General features: G+C 33.3%; 2 protein-coding genes, 2 non-coding genes and 1 pseudogene across 5 annotated transcripts in view; 1 reads left to right on the top strand and 4 right to left on the bottom strand.

Moving 5' to 3' along the window:
- Positions 1-3,323, bottom strand: part of LOC135657745 (maturase K-like) — a 3,401-nt pseudogene extending 78 nt beyond the window's left edge. The window contains exon 1 of the transcript XR_010504997.1: positions 1-3,323. This exon is cut by the window's left edge and continues 78 nt beyond it. The product of XR_010504997.1 is annotated as a maturase K-like (transcript).
- Positions 3,324-6,416: 3,093 nt separating this feature from the next.
- On the bottom strand, positions 6,417-6,504 carry TRNAS-GCU (transfer RNA serine (anticodon GCU)). Its single transcript has one exon. It is a non-coding gene; the product is annotated as a tRNA-Ser (tRNA).
- A 1,159-nt stretch (positions 6,505-7,663) lies between these two features.
- On the bottom strand, positions 7,664-11,164 carry LOC135657744 (ATP synthase subunit alpha, chloroplastic). Its single transcript, XM_065176013.1, has one exon. The coding sequence runs from the start codon at positions 10,378-10,380 to the stop codon at positions 8,857-8,859; it is 1,524 nt and encodes a 507-aa protein (XP_065032085.1). The 5' UTR covers positions 10,381-11,164; the 3' UTR covers positions 7,664-8,856.
- Positions 8,633-8,704, top strand: TRNAR-UCU (transfer RNA arginine (anticodon UCU)). The gene has a single exon. It is a non-coding gene; the product is annotated as a tRNA-Arg (tRNA).
- On the bottom strand, positions 10,740-15,317 carry LOC135657746 (ATP synthase subunit a, chloroplastic). The gene has a single exon (XM_065176014.1). It carries the CDS (start codon positions 14,647-14,649, stop codon positions 13,906-13,908), a length of 744 nt encoding a protein of 247 aa, XP_065032086.1. The 5' UTR covers positions 14,650-15,317; the 3' UTR covers positions 10,740-13,905.
- Positions 15,318-22,500: the final 7,183 nt, after the last annotated feature.

Below are 22,500 nucleotides of genomic sequence, written 5' to 3'. Positions count from 1 at the left end.
ATACATAAGAATTATATAAGAACCAAAATAGTCTTTTATTTTCTTTTGAAAAAACATAAATAGATTTCTTCGGAGTAATGAGACTATTCCAATTATAATATTCGTAGAGAAAGAACCGCAATAAATGCAAAGAGGGAACATCCTGGATACAGGATTGAAGGATTTGGACCAGGATTTCCATATGGATGGGATGAGGTATTAGTATATCTGACAGATAATTTAAATGCGATAATTTATCCTCTAAAAAAGGAAATATTGAATGAATAGATTGTAAATTATGAGATTTTGGTATTTTTTTTTCTTCAAGGGAAGATACTAATTGCAGCGAGAATGGAATTTCCACAATGACTGCAAAACCTTCTGATATCATCTGAGAAAAAAAATGGGAATAAAAATAATTGTTGTGCCCAACGAATCGATTTTGGTAAGAATCATTAACCGAATAAATCAAATAATTTTGTTGATACATTCGAATAATTAAACGTTTCACAAGTACTGAACTAAATTTATTGCCATAACCCCCAAAATTCACGGGTTCATAAAAAATTGAACTATTTAAACCCTGATCATAAGCAAATACGTAAATATACTCCTGAAAAAGAAGTGGATATAGAAAGTATTGTTGCCGAGATCTATCTTTTTCTAAATATCCTTGTAATTCTTCCATTTACATTTCCACTTGAAGCAGGGGTAGGAGGCATTTATTGGGTTATCAAATGATACATAGTGCAATATGGTCAAAACAGGGTATTTTGTATTCTATTATGTATATAGAATACAATAGTAATAAAAATATATACCCCGAAAAGGAAACAGGGAGTCCAATCAATAGATCTTTTTATTCTCTTTTTCTATCGAATTGGTTTATCTTCGTTGTTTATCTTCGTTATAATTACAAGAGGATAACAAACCCTTTATTTTTGCAACCCGATCGCTCTTTTGACTTTGGAATTTATTCTCTTTATCAGTATACTGTTTCTTCTACACATCCGTTTCTAATCCATAATAAAGAATAGTTAGGATTTATTAAAAAAAAAGGAAAAAGAATCAATGGTCCACCCACAGGAGAACTCACCCTTTCCCGTATAAGGCACTAATCTATTTTTAACGTCTAATTAGATCGGGTAATCGTTCAATTCAAATTAAGAACATAAGCTCGTTGCTTTTTGTTTTACCAAAATTGGAACCATAGGCTCTATCCATTTATTCACTAGACCCAACTGTAAATGTGAATTTGTTTTGTCCCCTTCCCTTCCAAAAATTTTTTATTTTTGTAGCGATCCAGTAAGGATAAACTAAAAGTTCCACTTTCATTTGAATTTGTAATTTTTTAATAAAATATTTAATAAAATAAGAAATTTTTTTTATTACGACATGCTACTTTTTCCATTCATTACCCTTGAGGATCAGTCGTGGTCTTATAGACTCTACCAATAGTCTGGACGAATTTGTTGCTTCATCAAAATGTGTAAAAGATCATAGTCGCACTTAAAAGCCGAGTACTCTACCGTTGAGTTAGCAACCCGAATAAAATAAAATAAATAGGATATGTAGATACGATAAAAATGAAAAATCCATTAAATTGCACTGCACGACCCCATCAAAACATTGAACTAATAATAAATAAAAAAATATTTTATGTTTTATGATCGATTATACAAAATAAATAGAAAATGTACAGATCATATTTAAAAACACCAGATTCCTAAAAGAGATGCTAAAATTGTGACAGACCTACCAGTTTTTTATCAATTTTTTATTTTTGTTAAGTTAAATTCCAAAATACGTCTTATATGACAGTAAACCCAACAATGCAAAACCCATTATTTGAGTAAAAGTGAAGTTAAAACCCAATATGGGGTCTGGATAAAGAGATTTATTTATCTATGATCAATTAATTTATCTATGATCAATTATATTTGTTCGATACACCATTGTCAATATGAATGCAATGTTGAGAAAACAAATAACAAATAAAGTAAATAAAATAAGGATTTGTATTGGGTTGGCACAACATAAATAAGAAATTTTGATGGAAAAAAATAAGGAAAAGATAAAGAAAAAATCTCGGGTTTACTCAATCAATAGAGGTACAATAAGCAAGATTAATCCCTTGTTTGTTGGTGGATTCCTATAACAAGAAAAAAGTAAATTTAAGTATGAATAGAGCAAGAAAAGGGAAAATTTTAGGTAAAAAATTGTAAGTAAAAAATTATACAAAGATAGATTTTATATTAATCATCTCCCCCCTTTTTTATTAATTTTGTTGTTTTTTCTTTTAATTAACTCGAGGTTTTTTCTTTAAAAAATTCTGCCTTACTTAAAATATCATAAACAGTTCCTGTAGGTTGAGCGCCCTTTTCAAGGAAATATAGAATAGCGGGAACGTTTAAATAAGTTTGATTCTTTATCGGATCATAAAAACCCACTTTTCGAAAATCTCTTCCTTCTCTTCGGGATCGAACATCAATTGCAACGATTCGATAGATGGCTCATTGGGATAGATGTACATAAACAATCCCCCCCCAGAAACGTATAGGAGGTTTTTCTCCTCATACGGCTCGAGCTCGAGAAAAAATTATTTTTATTTCGGTATATCTTTCTGTATATAATATCAAATAGTAAACACAAAATAATGACTCAAATCATAGTCTAATTCATTATTATTATTTTGTTCTTCCTAAAAAAAAAAAAAAAAATAAATTTCATTCGTACTCATAACTCAAGTTGGGTAATTCTGACAGAATTCGAAGGGAAATCCTTAGACATTTCTTGAGCCGTCTCTAACCTCTTTTGTTTGTCTCATCTCGAATCTATTTTTATTCCTAATTCTGATCCAATTTTTGAGACAATTGAAAATAGTGTTTCCTTGTTTCGGAATCCTTTATCTTTGCTTTGTAAAATCATTGGGTTTAGACATTACTTCGGTGATCCTTACTCCTTTCAAAAGGGCAGCAACATACCTTTTGTTTTTTTTATTTCTTTCTATAGAAATAGAATACCCATAGAAATAGAATACGAAGAATTGATTCCTCTGTGATACACTTTTTTTTGATCGAAATAGTTTTATCAATTCCGATTATTTTATATTTTAAGGATATACTTACAAAGCTGGTCTAACTTATTGATTGATTGGCACTAACCCTAGATTCTTCCCCTTGATAAATGAATCAATCCTTTCCGCTCGAGCTCCATCATGTACTATCAACCTAAGAAAAATTAGATTCCTAATGGAACAGAACAAACTATGTCGAGCCAAGAGCATCTTCATTTGTATAGAAAATGGTGGATGTAAAAATCCACAGCGGATCATGTCCTTCAAGTCGCACGTTGCTTTCTACCACATCGTTTCAAACGAAGTTTTACCATAACATTCCTCTAATTTAGAATTCAATTTAATTTCAAACCGCAATGGAATTGATTTAATATGTAATCATGAATAGTCATTGGCTCGATGGGAACAACGGGAACTATATAATAGTCTATACTTTATACCTATGGATAGATAAGTATTCTATGGATAGATAAGTATTGTATTTATCCGGAGAAAGCTCAGCAAGGATCCAATTTCTTTAACTCGATATTCTATCATATGAATGAAACGTATTTCTAAGAAAGATGTTTGCTTAAGACTTATTTACTTTACATCTCCAACAGATTGTTCGGGACGATCAATCATGAAATGCAGAATCTATTTTTCTAGAACAAAAAAACTATAAACCTCAAATCCTTTAATTTAATATATTTCCAATCCCGGAAAAAAATAAATTATTAGTCAAATAAACTGTTCCAATGACCAAAAAACAAAAAGGTCGTAAGTTTCTAGATACTATTGATTTATCATATTTCTTCGAGTACCAACCAAGAGTTCATAAAAAAATGTTTTAAAAATCTCCGACTTCAACATCATGACTGGAACTATGTTTTCTAGTCATGACTAAACTGGATCTCTAATTCAATCACCAAGTCGACGCAATCACAATGAGTAGCTAAAAATTTTTAGCAGATATTTCATTCCCTAAGGAGACATAAATTTTACCATGTTCAATTGAATTATCAATTGGTTTTCTTTTAACCAAAGAAGTAAATTGATAATCTAGTTTATCTATTTTCATGAGTATGAAATAGAAAAGGTCTCATGTACGGCAACATTAAGATCCTTATTCTTTCTTTCATCTGAAAGAAAGAATCTGAATATTGTTACTGGGGGTAATCATGGATATTTTTAAAATCAAAGATCCCCTTCCACAAATTCTTTTCACTTAAGTGAAAGGCCATTGTTATTGAAATACAACAACATTGTTATTGAAATACAACAACATTGTTATTGAAATACAACAATATAATAACAATACACAATATATATCATACATATAGGCATAGCGTAGGCCTTGTTTATTTTAGTTTATATAGATTTTGTTTTACTTCAGGTTCAACAATTTTTCCATCAATTCCATAAAATCAAGTTAAAATATATGGAATATCAAAATTTCCCCCCAATCGCTACGTTACATTGATTTACAATTATTTTCATTTGAGGCATCTAAGATATAAGATAGAAAGAAATGGAATTCAGACAATTTTTATCCTATTTTTTCCCACGCCACAGCACAGCTTTAGAAGTTTTAAAACCAGTGATGAAATTAGTACGACAAACTCCCTACTCTTTAGTCTTCACATAGAATGTGAAATTGGGATACCCTATTTTTGACTTTAGGCTTTGTGTGGAAGGGAATAGAGATGCTTTTGTTTCACGCTTCAATTCGGAATGCATCATGTGAGAATTATAATTCATATTTAGAATTCATATTTCATGAATATGGGACATAATGAATATAACAATAGTACGAGCATATTATGAATGTGAATGATAGACCCCAAATTTCTCTTTTTTTTATTCAAAAAAACTTCCACCTGTATTTGACACTTTATTATGCTTGTGATAAATCAAATGGATTCTAAGAATCCATTCTAAGAATTCATTCTAAGAATTCAGAACAAAAGACATTCTAAGAATTCAGAACAAAAGAAAAGGTTGTTCTCTTTAAGATTTTTCCGTTTTATGTGGGATACAATGTGATCCCATCTTTTGTTTCTGATGGAAACGATCTGGGACGGAAGGATTCGAACCTCCGAATAACGGGACCAAAACCCGCTGCCTTACCGCTTGGCCACGCCCCATTTTTCCTGTTTGGCACTAGTCAAGACTATTATTAGAATTAGTTATTCGTCAATCCCCCCCCCCAAAAAAATACATAATACATAATAAAAACATATGGGGTATTTTGTTTGTTGCTAGGATTCAACACATGTAGATTAGATATAGAATCAAAAAAGTTAATTGATCATTACATAGAATTCAATTAAGATAATGTATGAAAGTAGAATTCCTTGTATTCTCATTTGAGAATGGAAGGAAGGATTTTTGATTTGGGAGAGTTCAAAAAAAAAGAAGGATTTTTTGACTTGCCTTTTTCATTTTTCCCTTATAAAAATAACTCAATCAAAATAAAATTATCTAATCTACAAGAACGAAATGTTTGTTATGTTTAATATCTTTAGCTTAATCTGTATCTGTCTTAATTCTGTCCTTTATTCGAATAGTTTTTTCTTTGCCAAATTGCCTGAAGCTTATGCCGTTTTCAATCCAATCGTAGATGTGATGCCTGTCATACCTGTTCTCTTTTTTCTCTTAGCCTTTGTTTGGCAAGCTGCTGTAAGTTTTCGATAAAATCCTTAATACTTTGCCAAATCCATTCATGATTTATTCGACAAAAAAAATTATAAAAATGGATAAGATCGGCTAAGTCTTACATTAGAATTATAAACCCTCGATTAAAAAATGGAAATTCTTGTATATTGAGTAACCGCGGAGATGAATTTTGATCAGTTTATTTACTCGTTCTGACCTTTCAGTGAGTAAGGAGTTTATTAGGTCTAGGTCCCCTACAATACCTAATTGTCGATATGACAAGAAAATTTTTGTGAGGAAGGAATAAAAATCTTATTACAAAGAAATTCGTAAAAGTGACTTTCTTTTTCTTTTCAAATCAAAAAACTCCATTTTGGGGGGTATGATGTCAAATCAAACAAAATAGTATATGTGGTAAAAAGAAAAAATAGGTAATCTATTCCCTTTTTCTAAAATGATCTTATCTTGGAGATTGTGTAATGCTTACTCTCAAACTCTTTGTTTACACAGTAGTGATATTCTTTGTTTCTCTCTTCATCTTCGGATTCTTATCTAATGATCCGGGACGTAATCCTGGACGTGAGGAATAAAAAAAAATTGAGTTTTCTTTGTTTTTCTAATTTTTTCTTATTATTTTATCTATTCCATATATTCACTTTACCTATAAAAAAATAAAGGAATCGAAATTCCTTCGAAATCGAAAGTATCAAGTAATCAGAGCGGGCGGAGAGAGAGGGATTCGAACCCTCGGTACGAATAACTCGTACAACGGATTAGCAATCCGCCGCTTTAGTCCACTCAGCCATCTCTCCCAATTTAAATAAAATTGAAATTTCAATAAAATTTCAAATGAAATTGAAATTAACTATTTCAATTTAAATTGAAATTAAATAAAAAAAGAAAAGAAAATAATAAAAAAGAAAAAATTTTTAATTTTTAAGATATTAATTATTAAGTTTAAGAAAGACATTAATATAATATTTTTTATTAAGAAAGATATTAAACATTATAATTTAAGAAAGATATTAAACATTATAATTATAACATTATCATTAGAAATATGAAACATTCTATTAAAATTTCTAATTATAGAATAGATTTCATTACAGATGAAATAAAAAAAAAATAAAAAGTGAATAATTAAAAATTAAAATTATTAATAAATTCTAATCTAAATTTAAAGGTTAAAGGAATTGAAATTTTATTTTCAATTAAAGTAAAGAAAAAACAAATTAAAGGTTTTTTTTATGTAATAAAAAATTTCTTAAATATTATAATATTAAATATTATAATATTATATTATAAGTAATTTTATAAGTAATTGTATATTATAAGTAATTATATAATTAAGTAATTAATAATATTATATTATAATAATATTATATTATAAGTAATTATATAATTAAGTAATTATATAATTATAATTATATAATTATATTTATATTAAGTTAAGTTAATTTTAATAATTTAAGTAATGTAATTATATAAGTAATTATATAATTATATTTATATTTAAGTTAATTTACATTTACGTAATTTAATTTAAGTTTCATTTAAGTAAGTTAAGAGTAAGTCAAGAACGAATTTGATCAAGAATTCCATTTAGATAAGATTCGAAACAGGTATCTCCAATAGAAAGAAAACCTTACTTCTTTAATTTTGTACGAAAGGTTTATTCTCCCGGCCTGGTCCTAGTTAAGTACTGGCCGGGCCAGTACCTCTTTTTTTGTCCAGCTTCAATGACCCCTTCAGACAGACTGAGAATGCCAGCAATCCAGCAAAGGAAAAGTATAAGTATAACTTTATACTGTTTTTTAAATTTATATATGTTATTTAGAAAAGCTTTGTGCTCTTCGCCTTTTAAGTCCCTGGCTGGCGGGACTAAATATGTGTCAACGTTATAATTTTAATGCTATCTTGATTGCGTCTCACTCCCTTGTTCGACAAATAGTCCATTCATATACAATAATGTATATGTAGCGGGTATAGTTTAGTGGTAAAAGTGTGATTCGTTCTATTAACAACTTAAAAAGTTAAGGGGTCTCTCGGTTTTTTGCATACTCCGATCAAAAACTTTATTTCTTAAAAGGGTTTAATCCTTTACCTCTCAATAGCATATTTGAGGAAGAACATACATTCTCACGATTTGTATCCAAAGTCCAATTAGAAATTCTATTTTCGAAATTGAATAAGAAAATTGGATTATGTATATGGAGTCGTGAAACATAATTTTTTTTGAATTGGATCAATTCTTCCAATCGAATGAGTATGAATAAAGGATCTATGGATGAAGATACAAAAGTTTATTTCCAATCGTAACTAGATCTTAAATTTTGGTGTTGTAAAAGGGAAATTGAAGCCAAACAAGCTAGAAAAGGGTGGTTTTGGTTTACTAGAACCATCAGCATATTGTTTCAGCTCGGTGGAAACCAAATTCTTTTCCTCGGGATCCTGCGAGTGGAAATAGGGAACGAAGTAACTAGACTAGACGGATTTGGTATAATCCCTCTCCTCTAGAGGGATCATCTAGTAAGCGAGTAGTTTGGGATACATTCAGACAGAAAGGCTGACATAGATGTTATGGATCTAATTTTCTCTAGGAATACATCAATCTTCCATAAAGGAGCCGAATGAAATCAAAATTTCACGTTCGGTTTTGAATTAGAGACGTTAAAAGTGATCAAGCAACGTCGACTATAACCCCTAGCCTTCCAAGCTAACGATGCGGGTTCGATTCCCGCTACCCGCTCCATATTTCTTATTATGTATTATACATCTTATTATGTTATGTATTATACATCTTATTATGTATTATACATACATGCACCATCAATTTAGATATGCATTCTTTTTTATTCCCTAAAATATTTTCCGTGTAATTTGATTTTTTATCCGAACAAAAGAAAGTAAGAATACAAAAAAATAAAATAGGAATGAAAAGCGTCCATTGTCTAATGGATAGGACAGAGGTCTTCTAAACCTTTGGTATAGGTTCAAATCCTATTGGACGCAATTTATTTCCATCTATTTTTAAAATGGCTATACTTTTTAAAAATGGCTATACTAAGAAACCCTTTTTGAATCATTCGAATCAGAACTATTTCTCAATGATTACTCTTGTACTAAGAATAGAATATACCAAGAATAGAATAAAAGTAAGAAATTTATGTTTGTTCCTGAAGTAAAAACAGTTCGATCTGTTCTTGAATAGCTTCCTTCAAAAGAAATTCTACTTCCTCGGTGAATGTCTTGGTAGAAGATATAATTTCTTGAAATTTAGGTTTATTGTTTTTTAAGTAGCTACGTAACTGACTGAGAAATTTCTTTACCTGTCCAATTTCTAGCGGATCAAGATATCCATTCGCTCCGGTATAAATAGTAGCTATCTGTTCTTCCACTGCGAGAGGGTCTGATTGGGATTGTTTAAGCAACTCGCGTAATCGTTGACCTCTTGCCAATTGATTCTGAGTAGCTTTATCGAGATCAGAAGCGAATTGTGCAAAGGCTTCTAACTCTGTGAATTGCGCTAGTTCCAATTTTGATTTGCCGGCTACTTGTTTCATGGCTTTAATTTGAGCTGCGGATCCTACTCTGGAAACGGAAATACCCACATTAATAGCAGGTCGGATTCCAGCATTGAATAGATCGGCAGATAAGAATATTTGTCCATCTGTAATGGAAATTACATTAGTAGGAATATAAGCTGAAACGTCTCCAGATTGAGTCTCAACTATCGGTAAAGCGGTCATACTTCCTTCACCTAAACTAGAATTTGATTTAGCGGCTCTTTCCAAAAGTCGTGAATGCAAATAAAAAACATCTCCTGGATAAGCTTCACGACCGGGAGGTCTTCTTAATAGAAGAGACATTTGGCGATAAGCTTGTGCCTGTTTGGAGAGATCATCATAAATTATTAAAGTATGTTGTCCACGATACATAAAAAACTCAGCCAGAGCCGCTCCCGTATAAGGAGCGAGGTATTGTAATGTAGCAGGTGAATCCGCCGTTTCGGCTACCACAATAGTATATTCCATCGCCCCCTTTTCCCGGAAAGTAGTCACTACCTGAGCCACAGAAGATGCTTTTTGACCAATAGCTACATAAACACATATTACATTTTGACCTTTTTGATTGAGAATCGTATCTGTGGCTACGGCTGTTTTGCCGGTCTGTCTGTCCCCAATAATTAATTCTCGCTGACCGCGTCCTATAGGGATCATCGAATCAATGGCAATAAGCCCCGTTTGAAGAGGCTCATATACAGAACGTCTAGAAATAATACCTGGGGCAGGAGATTCAATTAACCGAGATTCAGAAGCTGAAATTTCACCTCTCCCATCAATAGGTTTAGCCAGAGCATTTATAACACGACCCAAATAACCCTCACTCACAGGTATCTGAGCAATTCGTCCTGTTGCTTTTACGGAACTTCCCTCTTGTATCATCAAACCATCACCCATTAATACAACGCCAACATTATTTGATTCCAAATTCAGAGCAATGCCTATTGTACCCTCTTGAAACTCTACTAATTCACCTGCCATTACTTCATCAAGACCATGAACACGAGCAATTCCGTCGCCTACTTGAAGTACGGTACCGGTATTCACAATCTTTATTTCTCTACTATATTGTTCAATACGCTCACGAATAATATTACTAATTTCGTCGGCTCGAAGGGTTACCATTAGTGTTTCTTTATTCTTTTTAGGAAGGAAAAGATAAAAATAATGCCTAAACTATAACTAAAAAAAGAAGGGCTAATCAGTTATTTCTTGCATGGCCCCGAGAATGCCAATATTAGCACGGATCGTACGGAAATGTAACTCGCTATTCAAGCAACTATTCAGAGTTCCTAGAGCTCCTTGTAAGGCTTGTTGGAAAACTCGTTGTCGGACCTGATTAATCGCTCTTTGTTGTTCAAACTGAAGGGTTTCATTTTTGTAATTTTCTAATTGTTCCAAACTATTACTAGTGGCATTAATCAAATTTTGTTTTTCTCGTTCTATTTCAGAGTATCCATTCATTCGATACTCATCTGCTTCCATTTCCACTTTACGTAAGCGAGCCCGGGCTCTTTCGAGCTGCTCAATGGCCCCTTTACGTAATTCTTCCGAATTTCGAATAGTATTCAAAATCCTCTGTTTTCGATTATCTAATAAATCATTTAATGAAAGTAGATTATCTTATCATTAATTTCAAAACTTCCATGATCTCTTCCCGAACCAAACATGAATCTTTCGATTCATTTGGCTCTCACGCTCAATTATTTATTTTATTTATGGTGTGGGTATTCCCATATCTTTTTTAATGTTTTATTTATGGTGTGGGTATTCCCATATCTTTTTTAATGTAATGAGCCTACCCTCTCTTTTCTGTTTGTATTCAAAGATGTCAAAACTGATACAAGACCAGAATATCAGGAGGACTCTTCCGACTAGACCAGACAAAAATCTAGAATTGTCAGCAAAGTTGTTTCTTTATTTGTATTTTATTTATATTTGTTTTGTATTTTATTTATCATTTTCATTTTTAGAATTCTATTTCATTTTTCATTTTAAAAAAATGAAAATAATAATTATTATATATTTTTTATTTGTTTCTTCAAGTCCAAAAATTCCTCTTTTTTTATACATAGGTCGTCATTTCGGCATTAGATAAAAAAAGCAAAGTGCTCATTTTTCTAGTAAATGGTTCAAATTCTTTTATCGATATGAGTGTTCTATATCAAATCAAATAAATTACCAACTATTTTTTTTTTAACCATTTCGTTACTAACGTAGTGGTAGAAGTGGTAGAAAGAGTACCATGTTTTACCTGGACTTTAAACAATTTAGCTTTAACCATGTTAATGGTCTCACATTATTGGTTGATAGAGAATCAAAGTGGATTTACCAATAAGTCACGAAATGCTATGGTTCTTACATATGATTTCTTAATTTATTCAGAAGTAATTCGTCGAGATCGTGCACCTTTTTCCTATTTCTCCTATAAATACCATAAATAAAGTGCAGCTGGATGGATCCAACCTATTCTTGAAATACACAACTCGCACACACTCCCTTTCCAAAATAAATCAATACACCAAGCACTACACTTAGATTTATTGGATTTGTTGCTAAAATATCGGTATTAAACCCGAAACTCCCGGCGGATGGCCAGTGACCCAAGGAAACGAAAGAATCGATTACATTTTTCATATGCTCCCCTCTCTTATGGATAGGACTAACAAAGAACAGAGTTCTTTTTGTATCACTTCACTCGCCTTTTTTTGATCGATTTCTTTTTATTAATTTCATTTCCACTTTATTTAATGGCAATAGATTAAATCATTTGTTTGAAATTTATTATTTTTTAAGTTTTCAAGAAGTTTCCAATAAGATACTTTACTTAGGTCTTAGATCTCATATCAATTGATAACTATTTCGTTTGTTGAAACGCTTCGAACAATGAAAGTAAAAAAGTTTTCTATTGTACTAAGCTAAGGACAGAAAGGAAGAAAGCAAGCGAATCTGGTAATTCCTCATCCTCAAATCAGCCCTTCCTGGCGTATTGTCTCAACAAATAAGTAATTTATAAGTAAAGTGTAAATATAATTCGAAGAAGCAAAGGGCAATTCCAAGTTAAAGTTAATAAAATAAGAAAAAAGTATGTAAGGTACTTTTTTCTATTTATTTCTAGGATTAAACAAAAGGATTCGCAAATAAAAGCGCTAACGCCACGACCAGTCCGTAAATTGTTAAAGCTTCCATAAAAGCTAGACTAAGCAATAAAGTACCTCGTATTTTACCCTCTGCTTCTGGTTGTCTCGCAATACCTTCTACAGCTTGGCCTGCAGCAGTACCTTGACCAACTCCAGGTCCAATAGAAGCAAGCCCCACGGCCAATCCAGCAGCAATAACGGAAGCGGCAGAAATCAGTGGATTCATGGTAAGTTCCTCGCACAAAAAAAAAGAAATGGTTAATGATACAATCAACCAATGAATTATTACTCATTTTATCATTAAGATCCAGCGGTCCGAAGTAACTAAAAACTCCGAATTGAAATGATAATATTACTAAATTACTGAACTGAATCGTCACAACTATCTCGTTTTTACCCATAATGGAGTTTTTGTAAATCCATATGCATACAGTTCTAACTATTGTATTTCTTTGTTTCGAACCACTCTTTCATTTAATTCTTCGTTCTTTACTACACCATTCTTGAGTTCATCTCTTTGTTCATTCAATCCACAATCACAGACAAAATAGAAGGACTGATATTGAAATCCGTCTAAATGGAGTGTGACTAAATGCAGTGTGAGCTGCAATCAATATCAATCAAATTAATACCAATACAAATCAATATCAATATATCAATATGTAGTAATATAAAAGTATGTAGTAGTACCAATATCAATATATAGTAATAATTAATACTAATAATTATCGATAATATAATTATAAATGATTATATTAACTAATACTTAATTGATACTTAGATATTTTACATATGAATATTAATACTTATATTAATATTAACTATTAAACTAATTATTAATGTTAACTAATACTTATTTTATTACTTATATTTATTTACTTATATTTATTTATTTATTTATTATTATTTATTATTATATTTATTATATTATTATTATATTAATATTATTATTATATTATATTATCATTATAGGATTATATTATGTATAGGATTATATTTTATATTATGTATAGGATTATATTATGATTACAGAGTAGAAGTTATGATTATAAAAATAGTAATAGTATGTAATTAAGTAATAGCATGTAATTAAGTAATAGCATGTAATTATGTAATATAGTGATGTTATATAGGATGATAGGGATAGCCTTATATAACTAATGAATATCTAATGTCATTCTAATATGACATATATATTTGTTTCTTCCATAACGTAAACCACCCGCATTTTTTTTAGATTAAATCGGATTCTAGAATCATTCCTAGAAACATAGACGGGGTCCGAGCTTATAGACATTACATACATCTAGTATAACCTCCCCAACCCTTCTTTTTTTTTTTACAATTCTGTAATACCGTCCATCTTTTCTCCTAAAACTCTAAGTCATATAGTAATACGTTATTATGTTCCCCAACCAATTGGATTATCTTGAACCACGCATGAATTGGGATAAACTTACTTAATAATAATAATAAAAAATAATAATAAAAAGACTATTTTGAAAGCTAGTCAATGATGACCCTCCATGGATTCACCTATATAAGCCGCAGCTAACGTTGCAAAAATAAGAGCTTGAATACCACTTGTAAATAATCCAAGAAACATGACAGGTATAGGAACTACTGAAGGGACTAAAGAAACAAGAACGACAACTACTAATTCATCAGCCAATATATTCCCGAAAAGTCGAAAACTAAGAGATAAGGGTTTTGTGAAATCTTCTAGGATGTTAATTGGTAAAAGTATTGGAGTTGGTTGAATGTATTTCCCAAAATAACCCAATCCTTTTTTGCTAAGACCCGCATAAAAATATGCGACTGACGTGAGTAAAGCTAAAGCAACAGTAGTATTTATATCATTCGTGGGCGCAGCTAACTCCCCATGAGGTAACTGTATAATTTTCCAAGGTAAAAGAGCACCTGACCAGTTAGAAACAAAAATAAATAGGAACATAGTTCCAATAAAGGGAACCCAAGGACCATATTCTTCTCCAATCTGGGTTTTGCTCAAGTCTCGAATAAATTCAAGGACATATTCGAAGAAATTCTGACCGCCGGTCGGAATGGTTTGTGGATTCCGAACAGCTAGGATCACCGAACCTAATAAGATAGCAATTACTACCCAAGAAGTGATAAGTACTTGGGCATGGACTTGTAAACCTCCTATTTGCCAATAGAAATGTTGGCCTACTTCTACACCCGATATATCGTATAACCCCTTGAGTGTTTTAATGGAACATGGTATAACATTCATATGGTCCTCTAACAAAAATTGAACTTCAAAAAATAAATTATTTTGATTCAACCATCTCTTTCTCAACTCACCAACTTGAATCACTAATTGTATTCATCAATCGTATATTTAGGATATCAAGAAATTACATAGGATACCAAGAAATCACATAACATCATAACATATTATCAATATGCCCACATTTCCATTTTGTTTTTTCTTTTTTTTAATTCAAGAATAGTAACCGATCCAATAAATCTATAAAATCCCCAAATAATTAACTAATTATTCTTAATCATAATCAACGATTTCTTATATAGCTACAACGGCCCTCACAAATTGCGGATACTAATTTGTTAAGAACCAATCGGATTGAAGCTATAGCGTCATCATTGGCTGGGATCGAAATATCTGCGAGATCGGGGTCACAATTTGTATCGATTAAACAAATCGTCGGAATCCCTAAAATTACACATTCTCGAAGAGCCATATATTCTTCTTGCTGATCAACGATGATCACAATATCAGGCAATCCCGTCATATATTTGATACCGCCGAGATATGTTTGCAAGGCAGATAATTTTCTCTTCAACATTGCGGCATCTCTTTTGGGAAGACGGTTGAGTTTCCCCATCTTTTGTTCTGCTCTTAAATCCCTGAACTTTTGAAGTCTCGTTTCCGTAGTAGACCAATTCGTTAACATACCACCGAGCCATTTTTTATTAACATAATGACACCGGGCCCTTATTGCAGCTGATGCTACTGAATCCGCTGCTTTATTTTTGGTACCAACAATTAAGAAGTTTTTTCCCCTACTTGCTGCATCAAAAACTAAATCACAGGCTTCTGATAAAAAACGAGCCGTTCTAGTGAGATTTGTAATATGAATACCTTTACGCTTTGCAGAGATGTAAGGGGCCATTCTAGGATTCCATTTCTTAGTACCATGACCAAAATGAACTCCGGCCTCCATCATCTCTTCCAAATTGATGTTCCAATATCTTCTTGTCATTTTTCCCCACACTTCCTTTTTGTTTTTTCTTTTTTATTTTTTTAACAAAGAGACGAGGTACTTTGAAATAAATAATTGTTCCGATGGAACCTTCTACCGGGAATTAACCGTTGATACACGGTACAAACCATTAATGTCTTTTAATTACTTATTTTTTTTTTACCAAATCAATACTCGGACCAGATAGTTAAGTTAAAAGACAGATAGTTAAAAGTGAAAAGATAGTTAAAGTAAAAGAATCTGCTCTTAGGAATCATGAAATCGCGTAAACGATTGTTCTGATGTCTCATGGAAATGGGACGTAAGAACAAAATAATTCTCTATGGTGTAACAAAATATCTCTCATTTCCAAATCGAATAGATTCTTTCTTTTGATTTCCAAATAAATGTTCTTGTCTTGCCTTGAACGGTGCACTAATTTTTTGAATCCGGTACCAACGGGTATAATCCCACCCAGAACAACGTTCTCTTTCAGGCCTTTCAACCAATCAATACGACCTCGTAGAGCAGCTTTTGCTAAAACTCGAGCGGTTTCTTGAAAACTTGCTTCGGATATGAAACTTTGAGTATTCAAAGATGCCCTCGTTATTCCCAATAGGATTGCCCGATAAGAGATCGCTTCGTCCAAAGCGCGCCCCGCTCGTTCCGCTCGCAACAATCCGATTAATTCCCCAGGTGAAAAAACATTAGACATTCCATCTTCTGAAACCAACACTTTTGATGTTACTTGACGTACAATAATCTCTATATGTCTATTATGGATCTGTACCCCCTGGGATCGATAAACCTTTTGGATTTTATTAACCAAAGAGATACGACTTTGAACTATGGTTAGCTCCGCTTGAATCAAGAATCCCCAGGGGATTCCAAGAATTTTTGGTATACCTTCGTTCCAACCTTCAACTCTCCTTTCGAGGTTCATCGATATTGAATCAATAGAACGTACTTCTAAGATTTGTTCCACTTTTGGAAGACCTTGCGTTATGTCACCAGATCTCGATTTTTCATATATAAATGTAACTAATGTATCTCCTTCGTAAAAGATTTCTCCATAATGGCCATGAACAGTAGCTCCTGGAGTGGCCAAATAGGGCTTAGCCGATCTTATAACTAAGGAGTCAACATGAACAATTATGATCTGACCAGATTTTTCTACGTGTGGTTCGTATTTGAATAGACATACATTTTCACAAAAAAATTGTCCAAGACGAATTTTTTTAGATGTCTCTTCCCAATAATCGTGATGGAGAAAGTGCCAATTCAAATGGAATGGATTCAAAATGATGTTACTGCATGGATCGGGGTTATAAATCCTCCTATTTTCATCTATTAAACAGTATTTAAGTACTTGAAGTACTTGGAAAGTCTGTTGAAAATTGTCAAGTAGCAAATATTTCTTTAACAAGATCTGATTATAAGTTATTAAATGGTAAGATGAATAGAAATTTGCTATTTTAGGTACAATAGTGCCTAAGGGACCCAGCAAATCCTTAATTGGGATTATGGGATCCGATTCTTTTGTCATATTGTTATATTTTGAACCATTGAATGGGCCAATTCGAAAACAATTGGATGATGACAAAATTATCAAAGATTGGCATTCCTTATTTCGATTTAACAATGTACCAATAGTACCTTGATGTTGGGTAAGTGATTGAATCCTGGCCTTGTAAAAAAAAGGATTGATATTTGTGCGATCTAATCCATTATCGGAAATCAATCCGGAACTTGCCCTATCATATCTTTTTCCGGTATACGAAATAGTGGACTTGACTAACTCAATTCTTATGAAATCTCGAATCAGATCATTTGTTCTTACCTCAACAAAGGAAGCGTGAACCTCTTCCGGAGAACCTTTTTGCTCTTGATCCCAATTCAATACTAAGCAAGTCCGAACTAATTGAATACTTGTGTGAGAAATTCCTCGAATTGACTTGCCATTTCCATGAAGGATATAATTGACAACTCTAAGTTGGACATTATCCTTTTCCCGCAGGAGATCTTGAGGAAAAAGTGTTGCTAAATTTATGCCATCAGCTATTTCATATGTGACTACGGGTCGAACCAAAACAAAATACTTTTTCTTGGTAGGTGTGATCCGTTGGACATAGATCCAATTTTTCCATTTTTTTGATTCCTTAGAAATTTTTTTTTCTGTTTCCGGTGGTATCAAAATGCCGCTGTGCCTGGATATCTTATCTGCCTCTCCAGGAAAATAAATATCTCCGGAAAATATTTTTAGTTCAATATTTTTTTTTTTTCTCTCCACTCGGACTAATCCGCCTACTCGACTTCTTGTATTTAAAGCGAGTTGTGTATCTACTCCAATGATACTATTGTTCCGGACCATTATCAACGAAGATCCGGGTAAGATATGCACTTCTTCGAGAATGAAAAAAAACCGATCTACTTTCGTTTGGTATTTCGGACTAAATTCTTTTGGTCCTCGATACTCAATCAAATCCTCTTTTTTTATGATTGAATTGACCTCTACGGTTCCATATTTAGTAATTCCTGAATTGCTTCTTCTGTATCGTGGATCATCAAAATAAGCAAGAATACTATTTCTACGTAAAATACCCTGTTTTGGTATTTCGATCGAAATACCAAAACAGGGTATTAGTTCTTTCTCTCGTTCTTGATTGTATTGTAATGGGATGATGAATCTATTTCTTCGCTTTTTCGCCAAGAAATAAGAATTCCCTTGGATAATAGAAGGATATATGAAATTCAAATGACCATTAGACATCGTTTGATCAGGTCTTATTGAATAGTCAATAATTTTCTTATCTTTTTTACCAGAAGTATCCAACAATTTATGTCTTATTCGACCATTAGTCATTGATAGGTCAGAGATATATCTTTCTTCGACAGAAAAAGAATAAACATTCATTTGATCTTGATCCTTGTGGAGCGAAAAAGACACTATACTGGATCTGCACGGACCTCCCGCTAATATCCATAAATGACTCGTTTTTGATAATAGATGAACATTACCATATGTATATTCAGGTGCATGGTGGACATCGGTACTCCAGTGCATTTCTCCCTCTGATTCAGAATAAATATGTTTTCGTACCTTCTCTTTAAAATGAAAAGTGGACGTTCCAGCACGAATCTCAGCAATCACTTGTTCTGATTCTACATATTGATTATTTTGAACTAAAATAAAACTTTTTGGTGGAATATTTACATTATGTAGAATATCCCGACTCTCAATAGTTACATACAAGTCTATAGAACATAGAAAAGCAGGATGCCCATGACGGGTACGTGTGGGATGAACCAAATCCTCATTGAATTTTATTTTTCCATTAGAAGGAGCTCGTACATGCTCGGCAGTACCGCCTGTGAATACTCCACCGGTATGAAAAGTTCTTAATGTTAGTTGAGTTCCTGGTTCCCCAATTGATTGACCCGCAATAATACCTACAGCTTCTCCCAATTCGACCAGGTCGCCATGAGTAGGACTCCGACCATAACATAATTGGCAGATCCAAGATGTACTCCTGCAAGTAAAGGGGGTTCGAATATATATTGGTTGTGCTCGAAAGGTTATGAATCGATTGACAAGTCCAATCCCAATATCTTGATTTCGAGTGGCAAGGCATCGTAGACCGATATATATATCGTCCGCTAATACACGACCAATTAGTGTTTGGACAAAAATTTTTTCCGTCATCCCATTTCGAGGACTCACGGAAATACCTCGGATAGTGCCACAATCTGTTCTACGTACAATAATATGTTGAACTACTTCAACAAGTCTACGTGTGAGGTATCCAGCATCTGATGTTCGTACAGCAGTATCTACAACTCCTTTGCGGGCTCCATAACAGGAAATTATATATTCTGTCAAAGAAAGTCCTTCACGTAAATTGCTTTGAATGGGTAAATCAATCATTTGTCCTTGGGGATCCGACATTAATCCTCTCATACCTACTAATTGGTGTATCTGAGATGCATTTCCCCTAGCTCCCGAAAAGGACATTAGATATACTGGATTAGAAGGATCAGTCATCCGAAAATTAGGATTCATTTCTTGTCTCAAATATTCACTTGTAGCATACCATATCTCAATGGATTGACGTAATTTTTCTACCGCGTGTACATTCCCATAATGATGGTGTTTATCCAAAATAAAACTTTGTTGTTCAGCGTCTTGGACTAACCATCCCTTAGAAGGGATTGTTAAAAGATCATCAATTCCTAATGAAATAGATGTAGCAGTGGCTTGTTGGAAACCCAAAGTCTTTACTTGATCCAAGATATGTGATGTATATGCCATTCCGAAATGATCTATTAACCTGCTAATAAGTCGTTTCATAACAGTTCCATTTATCACTTTATTGTGAAAGACCAGATCGGCCCGTTCTGCCATAAGTACAGTACCTCTTATATTTATTCTGCTAAGTAGGATTCGACAATGGACCTGAGTTAGTGATTCGAAAACTTCCTTTCCTCAATCTCAATCTTGATTCACGCAGAAATTCAGAAATTATGATACCAGTGAAATTGGGGAGACCCGAATTCCCATGGGCACGAACATCGCCTAATCTGATTTCTTAGTTTAGATAGCGTATGAGTAGGCTCGACAAAACCCCTGTATGGCTTCTTCTATTTCCCGATAAAAAGAAATATGACCAAGAGTAGTTCGAATGTATATACAACGGATTTCCTTTGTTACACTTCCTTCTATTAGATAGTGCCCATAAATCTCATGATAAGTACCCAAAGATTCATATTGAACTTCGATGGGAACTTCTCTTGAGCCAATGACACGTTGATCTAGTCTCCATCGGAGCCACAAAGGACTATCTAAACTAATTCGTTTCTGTTGATAAGCTCCAAGTGCATCATAGGAACTAGAAAAATAGGGTTCTTTCTTTTCCGTATACCTATAGTCATTTTTTTTATTGTCAACCTTTTTATTTTGGTAGTTTCCGCAACTATATCTATATGGATTATACCTATTTGCACAAATACCTCGACGATTCCCGATCGTTAATAAATAGAGTCCGATAAGCATATCTTGAGTTGGTACGGAAATAGGATCCCCAATAGCTGGAGACAAGAGATTCATATGAGAAAACATAAGTAAACGAGCCTCCGCTTGAGCTTCCAAAGATAAAGGTACATGAACAGCCATTTGATCCCCATCAAAGTCTGCATTGAAACCCTTACAAACTAATGGATGTAAACAAATAGCGCGTCCCTCCACTAAAAAGGGTTGGAACGCCTGTATGCCTAATCTGTGCAGGGGTGGGTGCTCTATTCAATAATACAGGATGCCCCCGCATAACTTCTTGAAGTATTTCCCATACAATGGGTTCTTTTTCCCGAATTTTACTTTTAGCAATTCCTATGTTAGAAGCAACATGTTGTCTGATTAGACCACGAATTACAAATGTTTGGAAAAGCTCTATTGCTATTTCTCGAGGTAATCCACACTGATGTAATGAAAGCGAAGGACCCACGACAATGACGGAACGTCCCGAATAATCGACACGTTTACCAAGCAGAGTCTCACGAAATCTTCCCTCTTTGCCTTCAATTACATCTGAAAATGACTTGTAAACTTTATTATGACCATCCCTCATTGGTTGTCCACGGATCCCATTATCAAGAAGTGTATCCACGGCCTCTTGTACCAATTTCTCCTGACACATTACTAATTCCCCTGGCGTAGATCTACTTGTTGCTAATAGATCGGTAAGAGTATTATTCCGATAGATAACTCGTCTATAGAGTTCATTAATATCCGAACTCATTAGTTTACCCCCATCTATCTGAATGATTGGTCTCAACTCGGGAGGAAGAACTGGTAATAAGCACAAAACCATCCATTCTGGTTCTACATTTGTTCGAATAAAATGTTTAGCTAATTCCATGCGTCTAACCAAAAAATCCTTTCTTCTTCTAATTTTTCTATCTTCCCATTCATTTCCAGTGGACCCCTCCTCCCCTAATTCCTTCCATTCTACTAATGAATTACCCGTAATAATTCGCAAATCTGAATCGGCTAATTGTTCTCTGATAGCACCTGCTCCTGTAGAGATTTCTCGATTTCGAAATGTCTCGAAGCCTTGGGTAGTAAAAAAAAGTGGTATGCTGTATTTCCGAGATTGGATTTCATATTCGAATAAACCTCGTAATCGTAAGAAAGTAGGTTTTTTCGCTATGGGCCTAGCAAAAGAAAAATCGAGATAGGTTCCTGTAGGATTGGATTCCCCCTTTTAAATCGGACGTGAAGGTTTCCTTTCATCCGGCTCAAGTAGTTACCTCAAAAAGGGGATTCTTTCTTATTTAAAAAGTTTGTTCGAAAAACCCTACAAACAAAGAACTACTCCTTACTCAAGTTCCCACTAAGGACCAACGATTCATTCTTCTTTTTTTACTTTCATTTTCCGAATTACTTATGACAAAATAAAAATGTAGGATTTTTGAGTAGTCTACTTCCCGTCAAATGATGAATCCCCTTAAAAGAATACTTTGGGACTCGTAAGGGATTTACTTGTCTATATATCGTTCTATTCGATCCTTTAGGTCCCTACTCACCTCGATGGTTATCCCATGATGCCCCTTGAAGCATATATGCGATAGATAGACTTCTGTAACCATACTATATTTGCTTGCTTAAACGGAATCTCTCTATAAAGAAATGGAATAGCTGATTCCACAAAAAAGTGTTTTTTCACGAGGTATAACTAGCAATTCCTATTTATACGGAATCGACCATGGATCAATTCCCCTTGCATTTGGAAGTATTGAATACACCTATAATTCTGAGTTTCGTGTTACTTTTACTTCTCCCAAAACACATGTCAGAGCCGGGGGCACCCCAATCGGATTGAATGGGA

The sequence above is a fragment of the Musa acuminata genome, unplaced genomic scaffold (assembly GCF_036884655.1).
Source record: "Musa acuminata AAA Group cultivar baxijiao unplaced genomic scaffold, Cavendish_Baxijiao_AAA HiC_scaffold_301, whole genome shotgun sequence".
In the NCBI taxonomy this organism is placed as follows: Eukaryota; Viridiplantae; Streptophyta; class Magnoliopsida; order Zingiberales; family Musaceae; genus Musa; species Musa acuminata.
This window is presented reverse-complemented; position numbering and strand designations above follow the sequence as displayed.